The sequence below is a fragment of the Strix aluco genome, chromosome 15, assembly GCF_031877795.1.
Source record: "Strix aluco isolate bStrAlu1 chromosome 15, bStrAlu1.hap1, whole genome shotgun sequence".
Classification (NCBI taxonomy): domain Eukaryota; kingdom Metazoa; phylum Chordata; class Aves; order Strigiformes; family Strigidae; genus Strix; species Strix aluco.
Window position 1 is genome coordinate 14,168,329 of NC_133945.1, and position 16,005 is coordinate 14,184,333.

The 16,005-nt window shown below is 36.9% G+C and overlaps 1 protein-coding gene across 4 annotated transcripts in view; it reads left to right on the forward strand.

Moving 5' to 3' along the window:
• SMG1 (SMG1 nonsense mediated mRNA decay associated PI3K related kinase) overlaps positions 1-16,005 on the forward strand; it is a 67,412-nt gene that overhangs the window by 47,753 nt on the left and 3,654 nt on the right. For all 4 annotated transcript variants that reach the window (XM_074841352.1, XM_074841351.1, XM_074841353.1 and 1 more), the window contains 20 exons: positions 163-385; positions 1,364-1,610; positions 2,227-2,456; positions 3,018-3,266; positions 3,664-3,802; positions 3,890-3,999; positions 4,628-4,846; positions 5,278-5,468; positions 6,157-6,329; positions 6,715-6,994; positions 7,719-7,991; positions 8,128-8,362; positions 9,872-10,098; positions 11,309-11,459; positions 11,552-11,741; positions 11,974-12,443; positions 13,435-13,572; positions 14,460-14,612; positions 14,950-15,129; positions 15,351-15,578. In XM_074841352.1, coding sequence (XP_074697453.1) covers positions 163-385; positions 1,364-1,610; positions 2,227-2,456; positions 3,018-3,266; positions 3,664-3,802; positions 3,890-3,999; positions 4,628-4,846; positions 5,278-5,468; positions 6,157-6,329; positions 6,715-6,994; positions 7,719-7,991; positions 8,128-8,362; positions 9,872-10,098; positions 11,309-11,459; positions 11,552-11,741; positions 11,974-12,443; positions 13,435-13,572; positions 14,460-14,612; positions 14,950-15,129; positions 15,351-15,578 — 4,306 coding nt within the window. The remainder of the gene's footprint in view (positions 1-162; positions 386-1,363; positions 1,611-2,226; positions 2,457-3,017; positions 3,267-3,663; positions 3,803-3,889; positions 4,000-4,627; positions 4,847-5,277; positions 5,469-6,156; positions 6,330-6,714; positions 6,995-7,718; positions 7,992-8,127; positions 8,363-9,871; positions 10,099-11,308; positions 11,460-11,551; positions 11,742-11,973; positions 12,444-13,434; positions 13,573-14,459; positions 14,613-14,949; positions 15,130-15,350; positions 15,579-16,005) is intronic.

Here is a 16,005-nt window from a genome sequence, read left to right on the forward strand (position 1 = left end):
GTGATATGAAATACCCGTTATCCTGGAAGACCTAGAGATGTAATTTTCATGAATTCTTAGATGTCTCATTTGCAGTCTTATTCTGATGCTCTGCTTGTGAAGTAACTTGGTTTTATGGAGTTTAGAGGAAACACTGTTTTTTGGGTTTTTTTTTTTTTATAGAGAGGAGAAAATAGCAATCATGCGTGAAAAGCATACAGCTCTAATGAAGCCCATTGTATTTGCTTTGGAACATGTTCGGAGCATCACCGCAGCTCCTGCAGAAACTCCTCATGAGAAATGGTTTCAGGATAACTATGGAGATGCAATTGAAAATGCGTTGGAGAAACTTAAGAATCCTTTGAATCCTGCTAAACCTGGAAGCAGCTGGCTCCCATTTAAAGAGGTATTATATGCACAGACTAAGAGTACAGTGTAGAGACTCTTGATGCTCTTGCTGCACCATGTGCTTGATCCTCTCCTTACTATTCTCTTACCATATCAAAATTACAGCCTGAAACTTCGTCTTCTCTGCAATCACCACAGGCATGCTAGACACTAAAGCACAGTAACAAGTAAAGCACTGTAACAAGTCATACTGATGGTCTGCATTATTGCATTTCTACCTAATGAAATTATTTTTTTTCAAATCTTGCATCTTCTGGTGTCTTGGATGTTTGTTTTGGGGGCAGAGGGCTTTACTTTTTTTAAATACTGTCTTTCTGAAACTATGCCATTTGAGTGTAGTAGATTTAAATTTTAATAAATTGGTACTCTGGTTATCTAAGCGTAGTCCTCAGGCTGTGCAGCAACCTTCAAATGATCAACCCTTCCCAAAGATAATTTGTTTTCCAATTATGGGATCTTGTTTTAGTTTTTTATGTGTCTGAGGAGAAACAAAATATGTATTCACTTGGATATCCAAAGCCAACCTGGTGGTTTTTAAGTCTTACTAGACAGAACCTAGGTTTTAGACACAATGGACTGTTTGGTTTTTTTGTAGTTCCTCATCTGCTTTGCAGAGCAAGCAAGCATTCAGAAACAGGAGGTTGCTAATGCTGCTAATTTGAGCCTTTGACCGTGGCTCAAATATTTATAAATGCAGGAGCAAACCTCTTGAGGAGTTCGATCTGTTGTGATTGTGGTGCTTATCACCAGGCAGGGTATATTTGCTGCATAAAGGATGTTTTCTAAGTTTTTGTCATCTTCATTCTAAGCTGTAAATGGATTATAGTAGCATGATAAGGATGAATGGTAGTTTAAGAAAAGTCTCCATGCTTGCTGGAAGATGACCACCATTAAGTCTGTTTTGGTGGTGGGATTTTTTTTAATGCTAGCTGTCAAGGTGAACCTCAACCTAAAACAAAACATTTATTTGGAATAGGTTATGCTAAGTTTGCAGCAAAGAGCACAGAAACGGGCTAGTTACCTTTTACGACTTGAAGAAATCAGTCCTTGGTTGGCTGCCATGATGAACACTGAAATAGCACTTCCTGGAGAAGTATCTACCAGAGACACAGTCACAATTCATAGTGTGGGCAGCACCATCACAATCCTGCCTACAAAAACCAAACCTAAAAAGCTGCTTTTCCTGGGTTCAGATGGGAAGAACTATCCCTACTTGTTCAAAGGTAAGAAATTGAAGTTTTCTCATACAAGTTACTGTCTCTTGTTATAAATTAGACTATAAAATTTGGGAAAATGCATGGTTGTAACTTTTTGTTTTATCTGCCTGCATGATACGGAGAAAGAGTTGCTTGGAGCATCTGCTCCCTTTCTTCCCCACCTCCCACTTCACCATACATTTTCAAGGAATTTTGCCTTGTGTAGCTGTAAGCCAGGGTAGCTTCAGATCCCCCCTTTATAAGGGTTGCATCAGAAACAGTGTTCTGCTTGCATACTGATATGATTAGCTAGATGCACTTTTCTAGAAGCTTAAGGTAGCACCCAGAAGAGAACTTTAGAGACTTCATGCCTTCCCTGAAATGGAAAGACCTATTTGTAATGTCAGTAACTGTTGTGTGTACTGCTTAGAGTGAGCTGTCATAAACTGGTGATTCTAGTAGGTAAATGTTATGTAAACATTTAGGTTTTGGCTGAACAACTCATCCTTAATTTGCATAATTTATAAAGCTATTCATAGTCTGAAATGAAGTAGGATTGAAAAAATGCTAGATTTTGGGCTTTAAGAGAAGAATTTTTTTTGTGTGTAGAAACTAAATTTTAAACAAAATAAATTTATCGCAGGTTTGGAAGACTTACATCTAGATGAAAGAATCATGCAGTTCTTATCAATTGTGAACACAATGTTTGCTACTATTAACCGTCAAGAGACGCCAAGGTTCCACGCAAGGCACTACTCTGTGACACCTCTGGGAACAAGATCAGGCTTGATCCAGTGGGTGGATGGAGCTACACCTTTGTTTGGTCTTTACAAGCGGTGGCAACAGCGAGAAGCTGCTTTACAAGCACAAAAGGTATCAAGTATGTTTTATGCCAGCTAGAACAATTCAGAAAGGAAACATATATTCCAATTTGCTTCGTAATTCTAAATAACATAGTCTTAAAAGGATTGTGTTTTGTTCGTAATAATGTGGAATGGTTCTGTGTATTCATCTCTTTGGATTTCACCAGATATCAACGAAGTTACATATATGTATATATATTACAGCATGTAACATAAATATACTGTTCAGACTTGATAATTCGAGAGGAACTGTTTTTGAACAAATTGAGTTAACTTTGGTTAAAATTATTTTAGTTTCACATCTCATCCTTATTTCATTTTAAATGTAGTTTTTCAAGTTATATTTTTGAAATTTACCTTGATAAGAGTAGAATTAAGCCAAAACAATGTGTGTTCAGTTTTTTTAGGCTTTTTTAACTATTGAATTTTGGAAGAATTCTCTGAGCTGTAAAAGTCATCCTCGGTAGAGGAGTTGATTTCATATTTCATTCTCACCAAAACGGAACTTGGGATACTTTTCTGTGGTAGTGAGTTGTGATAACATAAACTACCATTTTTTTACCTTTTCTAGGCTCAGGACTCTTACCAGACTCCTCAGAATCCTGGAATAGTGCCTAGACCCAGTGAACTTTACTACAGTAAAATTGGTCCCGCTTTAAAGGCAGTTGGGCTTAGTCTTGATGTGTCACGTCGTGACTGGCCCTTGAATGTCATGAGGGCTGTTCTAGAAGAATTGATGGAAGCAACTCCCCCGAATCTCCTAGCTAAGGAGCTCTGGTCATCGTGTACTACACCGGATGAATGGTGGAGAGTTACACAGGTGAGTTATAACACATATCTTTTCCCTTTGAAAGGCTGTGTTTTTAATGGGATGAGGGGCAACAAATGCCTGGGATGTGTTCAAGCAGTGATACTCGTGAGTTAGGTGAGCTAGCACTGCTGAAGTTTCATATAACAGGAACTGTTGACAATTATACCATCTGGAATAAAAAATGGGTATACACTGATAGCTCTGTGTTATTATACTAGAATTATCAGCCTAAGACATGAAAGCTCTTGTAAGATATCATCAGACAACAAATAGAAAACAGCTTGGAATAAGTTGGTTTTGATTTGTCTTACACTTACACTTAAAAGAATGTTTTAAGATGGTAGTCACTCCAATGTGTTGGCAGAGGATTCCCACAAATAATTTTTTCCTGAAACTCTCTTTAAAGTCGTATGCAAGATCCACTGCAGTTATGTCCATGGTTGGCTACATCATTGGTCTTGGAGACAGACATCTGGATAATGTTCTTATAGATATGACTACAGGAGAAGTTGTCCACATAGATTATAATGTTTGCTTTGAAAAAGGTAATTTAAAAAATGCTATATGTTATTCAAATAAAAGGTTTCCCTTCTTGGTAATTAAAAGAAACAACTTACATTTTTATCTTAAAGGGAAAAGCCTTAGGGTACCAGAGAAGGTCCCGTTCCGGATGACGCACAATATTGAAACAGCACTTGGAGTGACAGGAGTAGAAGGTGTTTTCAGGCTTTCTTGTGAACAGGTAAGTTAGGAAACCTGCCAGATATTATCTTAGATACTATCACTTTCCAAATACTGTCTTAGAACTTTTCTATTAAACATTCTGCTGTTGATTTATAAAACCTTCACCTTTTCTGCTGTGACTTTAATTGGACTTATTTTAGATACATCCTGTAGTAGGTATTTAAGAAATACGAGAATGTCAGGTAAATACATATGCAGGTAGTGGCACAACTACAGTTCAGTGGGGAAGGGGGACTTGTAGCTCTAGATGTAAAATCTTGTTTTTCCTGAAGCTTTTTTGTGAAGTTCTGCTTACCCTCTTTCTTCAGGACTTGTTCTTTATAAACATGACAGATATGTTTTTAAAAAGAAAAATGCTCTGAACAAAGGAGAGTTTTATTCCTCAAGTGTCTGTTGCTAGAGTATAGAGTTTGTGTGGAAGTCTGGAATGCAATCTTTAGTTTTAGTGATGTTACTACAGGATAGCTGCATTTGTACATACTGTGGTGTTCTTGCTGTATTTGTAGTGGTTAGGAATAAGTTACAGATTTCTGTACCTACTCAAATACAGCATTTTGCACTTAAAATTCCACTTTTCTACAAAGATAATGCAAAATCAGAATGAGTCTGTTTAAAATATGATGCAGGTCCTTCATATTATGCGGCGTGGGAGAGAGACACTGCTTACATTGCTTGAAGCTTTTGTTTATGATCCTCTGGTGGACTGGACAGCAGGAGGTGAAGCAGGATTTGCTGGAGCTGTCTATGGTGGTGGTGGCCAGCAGGCTGAAAACAAACAAAGCAAAAGAGAAATGGAAAGAGATATTACACGTAGTCTCTTTTCTTCAAGAGTGGCTGAGATAAAGGTGTGTTTTGCTACAATAATTTTCTATTTTATAACCAAAGTAGGCCCTATGTTTTCACTTCATTTATTTGCATTTTGGGGGGGGTGGAAGAAGGTCATTTATTAGAAATAGTTCACAGATTTTATTGAGCTAAATTGAGGTTTTGTTGAGGGAAATGCTTATATGCAACTTGCAAGTATTTAGTTTTCATTTTCTGTGTGCTTAATTCTAAGACATGTTTTAATGTTTTGCCTGAATCTGGGCTAGAGGAATGAAAACAGAGGTTTAGAGAGCAGTCTAAATAAAGAATGTCCATTAAGCTTTAGCACTTGTAGCACTGGAGGTAGTCCTAGGTGAACAATATAATTGAAGAGTTAAGTGCTGCCATATATTACTTTCTCTTACCTGTTTGAATTAAGTCCAGTTCTGTAATGTCTGTGTCTTGGTTATAGGTTAACTGGTTTAAGAACAGAGATGAAATGCTTGCTGTGCTGCCAAAATTGGACAGTAGTTTAGAAGAGTATCTGAACCTGCAAGAGCAGTTGACAGATGTAGAAAAGTTGCAAGGAAAACTACTGGAGGAGATAGAGTTTCTGGAAGGTGCAGAAGGAGTGGATCATCCCTCCCACACGCTTCAACACAGGTACAGAGGAGCCAGGAATTCTGTCAGGAATCTCGCAGTTCAATACAGTTTGTGGTTTAGTAACGTACTTATGATTTAAACGTTAGAAATGTATATATGAGAGAGATTAATAGCTGGGTAAAAGCTATTCTTACAGTAAGCAAGTCACGCCTTGTACAGAAGAACTATTGAAATAATTTTCCTACTGAATAATCTTACTATTTATGTCCTACACCTCATACTCCATCAATATAATCCTGTTCCACACTTGACCCTCAAGGCCAGAGACAGAATGTGCTGAATGATGGTTGGACTCGATGATCCCAAGGGTCTTTTCCAACCTGAATGATTCTGTGATTCTGTGAATGTGGTGTCCCATCACATTAATCCACATAATGCAGCTATTGATACACAGCACAAAAATATTTTCCTCTAAGTTTCTAGTTCTTTTAACATATTTTTCAAGTTTATTTGAAATTGATCAAGGATTTCAGAATTGTATGAATATGCACATGCGTTCATTATTTTGTAGGAAAACAATTATTAACACAACATTGTTAAAGTTTTATGTAATTGGTGAGAATATGTTAATTTTCTGGTCAACAAGGTAGTTGTATTGTTCAATATGGTTTTGTATTCAATAGTTTGTTGGTTTTTGGTTTTTTTTTTCTTGGAGTACTTACTTGATTCTGTGGCTTCAATAATTCAGGTATTCTGAGCACACACAGTTGCAGTCTCAACAAAGAGCTGTCCAGGAAGCAATCCAGGTGAAGCTGAATGAATTTGAGCAGTGGATAACACATTACCAAACTGCTTTCAGTAATTTAGAGGCAACGCAACTTGCAAGTCTTCTTCAAGAAATTAGCACACAAATGGACCTAGGTATAAAATAGTATTTGTGAGGTTATTTTAATGGCTTGAAAATAACTAGAGTTTAATATCAGGATGCATTACGAGTATCCTCTAACTTAAAGGCAAGGACCTGTATAGAATAAATTAAAAGAAAGGGGGTTCTTCAAAGGGTGATGTGTAGAGCACTTCAAGGTTTCTGTGCCAAGCTGTCTGAAGGAACTTGTCTGTCTTACCCTAGCTGGGCACGAGATTATTCTCTTACCCTGTGCTCAAAATTCGCAGTATGTATTTTCCATGCCTCCTTTATCACAAGTAAAAGAATATTTTTGAAAAGATGTTAATGCTTATTATTTGTATGCTATAAAATATGTGTGCTTCAGAAATGCATCTTAATTGTTAACCATCTTCTCAAAAGGTCCTCCAAGTTATGTACCAGCAACAGCGTTTCTGCAAAACGCAGGCCAGGCACATCTTATCAGTCAGTGTGAACAACTGGAAGGAGAAGTTGGTGCTCTTCTCCAGCAGAGAAGATCTGTGTTACGTGGTTGTCTTGAACAATTGCACAACTATGCAACGGTAGCTCTTCAGTATCCAAAAGCTGTGTTTCAGAAGCACCGAATAGAGCAGTGGAAAACCTGGATGGAAGAACTCATCTGCAACATGACAATAGAGCGTTGTCAGGATATCTTTAGGAAGTAAGTTTACGGAATAATGGATTGTTTGAAGAACTTAATTTTCAAGCTACTTTAGGGTTTTAATTTTCTAATTAAAACCAATACTTTTGTGAGGACTGATCTAACTATAAAGCAAGACAAGGTTAAGTTGTAATTCCAGAAGCTTGGAGAAAAAGATGAAAAACAACTTTAAAAATACTGTTCCAGAGTATAATCTGTGTACTGCAAAAAGAAAACCAAGTAACGTTGCCCTATAATGAACAAATGAAGAACCATGTTTGTGGCTTTAGGTAAAGTAGTGATATTTAGGGGTTTTAGAAACTTACAAAAATCACTTAAGTCAACTAAAGAGTTTTTTTATTAAAGCAGAATTTCAATCAATTATTTTTTTTCTTCTGAAGTCAGACCATTTCGGCATCATTACTGCTTGACCTACAAGATCTAGATTATATTCAAGCATTTACACTGAAACCTCTTTCCTTCCTATTTCTTATTTTCTATTAATTCTTTGCCTCAAGAACTACTGATTGTCTTCTGTCTTTGCAAATAGGTATGAAGTACGGTGCATTCTAGGACTTCATGAAAGTGTCATTAGGGTAGCCATCAACTGCTGTGGTATTTAGAGTTAATATGAAGTAGGTGATGTGGGAACTGTTCAAATGCAGAGTATTTTTCCTGCCCACAGAGCAGAATTTTGTTAGCACTTGAGAAGGGAGAGTTTTGTCAGTATATTTTTGCTTTACAGGTATGAAATGCAATATGCTCCTCAACCACCTCCAAGTATGTGTCAGTTCATAACTGCTACAGAAATGACTCTACAGCGCTATGCCGCAGATATAAATAACAGACTTATCAGGCAGGTGGAGCGTTTGAAACAGGAGGCAGTTACAGTACCTGTTTGTGAAGAGCAGCTGAAAGAAATTGAACGTTGCATAAAAGTTTTCCTTCATGAAAATGGAGAGGAGGGCTCACTGAGCTTAGCAAGTGTTATCATCTCTGCTCTTCGTGCGCTGACAAAGTGAGTTGCCTCTTGTGACATTTTTTTTGTATGCATTCATGTTCAAGACCACATAAAAGGAATATTCAAGTGACATAATTATGTGGTGAATGCAGTAGCAGGCAGGTTGTCTAACAAAGTGTCATAATTCATCTAGGCGAAATCTGATGATGGAAGGTGCAGCATCTAGTGCTGGAGAGCAACTGGTTGATTTGACTTCAAGAGATGGAGCCTGGTTCTTGGAGGAGCTTTGCAGCATGAGTGGGAATGTTACGTGCCTTGTGCAGTTGCTGAAGCAGTGTCATCTTGTTCCCCAGGACTTAGATATTCCTAACCCAATTGAAGCATCAGAAGCTGTTCACTTAGTGAATGGAGTATATATCTCACTTCAGGTGATACTTTTATGTTACTTTTTCTTTCCTCATCCCCAACCTTCTAAGGCTTCAGCTAAGCCATTCTTAACAGCTTCTTCCTTAAACAGTTAAATGTTTGTTTATGATGCTGCTGAGATTTTTTTTTTTGTTGTTGGACCTTAGCCTGGATTGCTGTATTTGGCTGAGCTGAACAGGCATTTGCTACTGCCATTTACATTTTTATTGGTTGAAAGAAACCATTTTGATCTATACATGACAAATTGTAAAAACTGCTGTCAAGTAAGTAACCATGAAAAGAAGCTGGTGTCAGTTTTACAGACACACCAGCTTCACGTATTGCTTTCATTCTTTTCTTCTGTTGCTGGCAGTCCAGAACAACTTCCAAACTGTTTAATCTGTGCTCTTTCTGTTTTCTGCTCCTGCCAAGCCTTGCTTGTTTTCATCTGAAACAAGTAGTTTGAAACAAATTCTGAAAACCTGTTTTACAGGCCCCTATCTCCAAGACTGGGAAGGAGAAAGATGCATTTACAATTTTGTATTTTAGAAATGTTTCCACTTTAAAACAAACAAACAAAAATTAGTGTCAGCTTGAGTAAAATACGTGTTGAAGACAGGTGGCTTATAAACTGTGGCTGGTGTAAATAGCTTTTTGAGGCTTTTGGTTCAACTGTATTGTATTTGAAAAATATTTTCCTACCAACCTGTGTAAGCGCATTGAGATTTTCATCACTTTGTTTCTTCACTCTGAAGTAATGACATTTCGGAAAATTTTCAGAAACGTGCATGTAATTTCATTGAATTGCAGCTGAGATCTTTCACCCACACATTGTTTTCCTCCCTGTGACCTCTTAGGTAAGATATGTAGCTCACTGACCAGTCAAGATCACTAATCTTGGTATGTCTTGTGTCATTTTGGAGACAAAGAGTATTGGTTGGTTCTTTCTGTAGCTGCCTTTAGCTCTCTGATGCATTATACTTAGGGAGAATTGCTATATGCCACTTAAGGTACTGGGTTTTTTTACCTGCGTTGATTTCTGTGACATGAGTTGGACTCTAGCAAAATAATCACTATCTGCCAAGTTTTTGATTCTTTTCCCTTGTGTAGTCCAATCAGTTTAGCAAATCATAAATTTAGTAAATAATTTAACTCACTCATAGTTATGCAATGGAAAAGAAAAGCTACATAATTTGACAAAATGGATTTGCAGTGTGATCTCTGTACCACTAATCCTCTGCTGAGGATTGCTGTAAGGTATTGCTGCTGATGCTGTTGAGGCAGTTGTTGCTACATGGTGCAAATGTCAAACCTTTGGGTTTGTACAGGATTTAATGTATTCCTACTTCTTTAAATTAAAAAAAAAAAAAAATAAAATAAAATAAAAATTTGACCCTTGGCTCACCACCATCATGTTATCTTTTGGATAATGTGTACCGCAGGGTGATGTAATACTAAAATGAGAAAGATGTTGCATTGATACACTTTGAGAGGGGAACATTTCTTATGCTTTCATACTTACTTCCCAACAGGAATTGAACTCAAACTTCCGACAGATCATTTTTCCTGAAGCACTTAGGTGCTTAATGAAAGGAGAGTATACTTTAGAAAGCATGCTCCATGAATTAGATAATCTGATTGAACAAACAACTGATGGAGTCCCTTTGCAAGCATTGGTTGAATCTCTTCAAGCCTACTTACGAAATGCTGCTATGGGACTAGAGGAAGAAACACACACTCATTACATTGAAGTTGCAAGGTAAATCACTCTTTTTAGTTCAGGTATGAGAGAATTAAGACTGCAGAAATTAGTTTGTTTAAATTTTATTATTTGTCTGACATACAGGCTTTTCTTGCCCAAGAATACCCTTAAGTAGAGGGCAGTGTCTAAAGTGTGCACGTTTGCTTTGTTTCTGCATTTATCTTGATGCATATGTAGAAATACAGAGCTGTGGAAATTTACATGAACATCTGCTTAAAGTCCACTTTTGGTAGTCAACTTTTTCCAAAATATGTAGTTGTGATTTTATGTTTGACATTAAGGGATACTAAAAATAGGAACTGGTCCATTAGTTTGTGGGAGGAACCTGTGAAAGGGAGAGCTTGTAACCATGGCACTCCTCTTATCAGGAGGTTTGAGGCAGCTTTTTGCATAATGAGTCAGTGACTTGATTAGAAAAAACAAAACACAAATAAACAAAACCTCAACCAAACAAAGAGTCTTGTGCATCTTGTAATGTGGGACAGGACCTTTCTGGGGAAGTGCTTGGTAGACAACTGAGCCAATTCAAAAGCTTCCTGCCAAGTAGAAGTGATCTTGCTGCTTCCCTTGAGCCAGTTATGGTGACTCCATCAGTGGTACAATGAAGGCTGCTATACCAGTTGAAAACAACTTACTTCTTTTCTCTTAATTTTCTTCCTGGTTTACCCATTGGCAAGCCTGCTCAGCCTGTTAGTTGAGGGTCAAAAGGGAGGGAGAGGATAAGACCACCCCTTCAGGAGTGGCAAGCTGTTAAACCATCTCAGCCATAACCCAAGACCTCATCCTCCACCTTTTTACCCCATACTCCATTCAGTCCATTATATATGTGTATGTTATAAAACCAGTACTTGGTTTTCAAGCAAGGAAAGGTGATATTTACATCACTTGCTATTTATAACTTTTTTTACCAAGCTCATAGGAAGTATAGTCTGTATCCTCTACCTGTTTTTTAAGTTAGCTGTGTAGCTGGTCCTTTAATGCAGCCCCATCTTATATGGTATCCTTAGCTGTTCTTATGAGACCAGTGTTAGGATTCATGTGGTGGGTAGGAAGAGCCTGCCAAAATTTCACCTTGTTCAGATGCAACTTAATTTCTATCTGTTTGAGCTGTGGGATCACAGCTCAAGTTTAAGAAAGTCTTATTTATTTCTTGTAGACTAAGCAAAACCATGTTTGGTGGTTGTTGTTGTTGGTTTTTTTTTTTAAGAGTACTTCATGCTCAGTATGGTGAACTGATTCAGCCAAGAAATGGTTCAGTTGATGAAACTCCAAAAATGTCAGCTGGTCAGATGCTTTTGGTTGCCTTTGATGGAATGTTTGCTCAAGTGGAAACTGCATTTGGTTTATTGATTGAGAAGGTATGGATTTGTTCTTTTCAGAGTACTCTTTGAGTCGGGCATATGAAAGTTTTATAAAAACAAAACTAACTTCCGTCATTTACATTGCTCAGCTAAACAAGATGGAAATACCTGTTGCTTGGCGTAAGATTGACATAATTAGGGAAGCCCGCAGCACCCAAGTTAACTTCTTTGATGATGACAATAATCGGCAAGTTCTGGAAGAAATTTTCTTTCTGAAGCGACTGCAGACAATTAAAGAATTTTTCAGGCTTTGTGGTACCTTTTCTAAAACATTGTCAGGTAAATAAATGTTATCAAATACTCTATCGCTTTGTCCACTTCTCATCCCATGTCCTTTTCAGATGATGTAAAATGGTCACTTTTACTGTAACTTACCTTTCATATATGGCAAATGTGCAGAAATTAAAAATCAATTCCTGTAATCTTGCTGTGTTTGTAAGTCAGATAATATTTTTCTAGATGCATCAAGTGTTTTGGTTATAACAGAAATACTATTTCTTTCCTTTAAAAGGGATCAGTTCAATTGAAGACCAGAATGCAGTAAATGGACCTGTTCAAATTGTCAATGTGAAAGCCCTTTACAGAAACTCTTGTTTTAGTGAAGACCAAATGGCCAAACCAATCAAGGCTTTTACAGCTGACTTTGTGAGACAGCTTTTAATTGGCCTTCCAAATCAAGCTTTGGGACTTACTTTGTGCAGTTTCATCAGTGCGTTGGGTGTCGATATCATTGCTCAGGTAGAGGCTAAAGACTTTGGAGCAGAAAGCAAAGTTTCTGTGGATGACTTGTGCAAGAAAGCTGTGGAGCACAATATCCAAATCGGCAAGTTCTCGCAGTTGGTCATGAACAGGGCAACAGTATTAGCTAGTTCATACGATACAGCGTGGAAGAAGCATGATCTAGTGCGCAGACTTGAAACCAGTATTTCATCTTGCAAGACCAGTCTTCAGAGAGTACAGTTGCATATTGCTATGTTCCAGGTAAGACCACAACACATGTGATTTCTCTCCAAATTGTGTCTGTGGAAAGTGAGCTTTAGTTACTGTGTCTGAGCACAACAACAACTTTGTATTTTGTTGAATGAACTTTAGAGTATTTTAATGGACTTAATAAGGTATTTTGGTTTTAAATTATTCTGTAAATGGATAAGGAAAAAAAGTGTTACAGCTGGCTTCTTTTGAAGACTAGCTGTTTTATAAGATGCAAATGTGGCAATGTTTAAATTCTTTTTTGGGTCAATAAGTGTCATTTTTTTCCCATTATGACATTTACTTTCTTAGTAGCAATGTTGTCCCATTCTCCCCCTTTTTTCAAACAGACTATGACTTTAAGGGAGAAGATTGCTTAAAACAGAGGGTATACATTACTGAATGTCATCTTGTACCTTTCCTTCAGAGTTTTAATGCATTAACTGTCTCCTCACTCCACTGTTTGCCTCATGAAAAAATATAAATAGCAGCAGTATCAATCCTGAAAACGTTCTTCTGAGGTTTTGGATAAATGCCATTGTGTACCTTGAACTGTATGCTGGTGTCCAGTTGTATTGTAGTATCACTGATCTTCATTTTGTAGTGACTTGTAGGTTAAGGGTAGAGGCTTTCTCCATGTCAGTTATACCATTTCACGGACCAATAAGCAAAATTGTATTGGTTTTAATGCATCACAAGTGAATTGATCTGAGTACTGATGAGTTTTCCTTTAGATTGAGGAAATGTGTGTAAATCACTTCTAGTAAGTTAATGACTGATTAGTGGTATAAATGTCCAAGCCAGCAAAACATAGTTTACAACTACTGATGTAATTTAATACTCTCTAATGATTTAGAACTTTTTGAGTGTGCCAGTATTGTCTGACACCTAGCCGTTTTAAAATGCCTTTACTTATAAAGTCTAACGGAGTACTGGAATTGCTGTTTGTGAAGCAAAGTATTTTGTGCTGAGCAATATTGATATTCACATTATTTTCTTAAAGTGGCAGCATGAAGATCTCCTCATCAGTCGCCCACAAGCTATTTCTGTTACTCCTCCACCTCGTTCTGCAATTTTAGCCAGCATGAAAAAGAAACTTCACACACTCAGTCAGATTGAAGCTTCAATTGCAACAGTCCAGGTACTGCTATTTTTGGGAGGTTTGTTCAGCAGCATATTGGAATGTGATTCTAATACAAACTGCAAAATTATCTGCTGCCTCCAATTGTTCTCTCTCTTGCTGTCAAAGCACAAATTTGGTGATATTTTCATTGATCTCTTTCAGTCTGTATGATGTATACTGTTACATTGTTTGATTTTGCTGTCTCATACAAAGTATTCCATCTGGAATATCAGCAAATCTGTTTCAAGAGCGAAAATACAAATATGTGAAGGTACCTCTCCTTCTGAAGGCTGATCAAGCTCTTGTTCTTTTAAGTTTGTCTGACTTAAATCATCCTTACTATCATTTTACTAGCCAAGTGTCAGAAGCTTCCTTTGTAGATCTGGTCAAATCAGTTATTCAGTGTGTTAAGATTTGTGTGCTGTGGCTTGGGTCAGCTTTTTAGACTTTTGGGCATCAGTAATACAGAACGTTTAATTGTTTGAAATAAATACTGTTTAGCTTCTTGAATTTCAGTTTCCTTTTTGTGTAGGTACTGTTTGTAATAATTTTTTGAAGATTATTTGTAAAATAAATCAGGGCTCCTATGATATTATATAATTTTTTAGTCTAGAAACATGATTACTTTTTACTTGCTTTTGTATTTTTTTTCTTGTGTGTTAAAATCTATACAGGTGACTTTATTTCAATAACAATCAAATCCAGTTGTGATGTGTGCTAAAAATAAACCTTTAAACAGCATAAGCTAACATTTGTCAATCATGAGTACCACTTTCTTTTATATATATGGGTATAAGAATGTGTCTGCATGTGTTATATATGCATATTTTTGCTAAAGTTAAGCTTAAGCTGATATATATCAGTATGGATTATCTATATTTATTTTTTTTTCTTCCCCGATGCAGGAGAAACTAGCAGCACTTGAAGCAAGTATTGAGCAGCGTTTAAAATGGGCAGGAGGTGCTAATCCTGCACTGGCACCAGTCTTGCAAGATTTTGATGCCACTATTGCTGAAAGAAGAAACCTTGTACTGAAAGAAAGTCAAAGAGCAAGTCAGGTACTATACATAAGTTTAGCACTATTGACTTGATAAGTGTGTTCACTCCTTATTTCCTACTGGAGATTTATGTAGAAGATATTTTTCGTCCTCAGCATCTAAAGACCAAACATAGACAACCAAATACCTATGGAAATCTCACTGTAAAAGCAATAAGAATAATCTCAGGGAGAATTGCTGCAGGGTTGGATGACCCTGAAATGCTACTGCTACTGTAAAAGAGTGGCTTTACTGCTATATTTAAAATTCTCACTTCTAAGGACATGGAACAAGTGCAGTTTGTATAATAGACAGTTTAATGGGAATGATTTTTGTCACTCTTGCTTTGATTTTTCAGGTCACTTTCCTCTGCAGTAATATCATTCATTTTGAAAGTTTACGTACTAGAACAGCAGAAGCCTTAAATCTTGATGCTGCATTATTTGAACTTCTCAAACGCTGTCAACAAATGTGCTCATTTGCGTCACAGTTCAACAGTTCAGTCTCTGAACTGGAGCTTCGCCTGCTTCAGAGAGTGGTAAGTAAAGGTCAAAGCAAAATATGTAACATTATAGAATTGCTGTAATCATGAGTTCTCCATTTTGTCTCTCATTCTAAATTAATGTTATGTATACCTTCTAACGGGTTGTGGATTACAGAGTTTATTCCATCAGCTGCTAAACACTTGGCAGGAGCATCTACACAGTAATTGAATTTTATCTCTGGATACAGATAGAAAAATGTTTCTGTTACTTTTAGGGCACTGGTCTTGAACATCCTATTGGCAGCTCTGAATGGCTTCACTCAGCTCACAAGCAGTTGACCCAGGAAATATCTACACAGAGAACAGTACAAACAGAAAGAGAACAGCAAATAGAAACAGTTTGTGAAACAATTCAGAATCTGGTGGATAGTATTAAAACTGTGCTCACGGGTCATAACAGACAACTTGGAGATGTCAAACATCTACTGAAAGCTATGGCAAAGGTATGCCTAAAACTTCATTAAATTTATTCTCAAACTCATGTCAGTATAGTTTAATAAAAATAACACTTGTAACTATGTGCCTTTTCAGGTATCTAGAAACAGTGAAATGTGTTCATGCATTTGGAGTTCAAGATAAAATTAATTTCATCTCTAAGAATTCATAAAGCTTCATTTCTAGAGTTAGGTTAATCAGGCTTTGGTTGAATTAAACCTTTTCTCTCATTTGGCAGTTGAAACATTTTCTTTGTGTTTACAAATCCACTTGGTTTTTATTCAGTTAAACATTTGAGCTTTTTCAAATTTATTTTCTTGAAATGTAACTACTGAAAATTGTGGTTATTTGTAGCTAAATGACAGTCTGAGGGGCTGAAAAGGCTAAGAAATGCTTAATTTTATTCTCTTAGCCAAAATATAGCAAATAATTAAC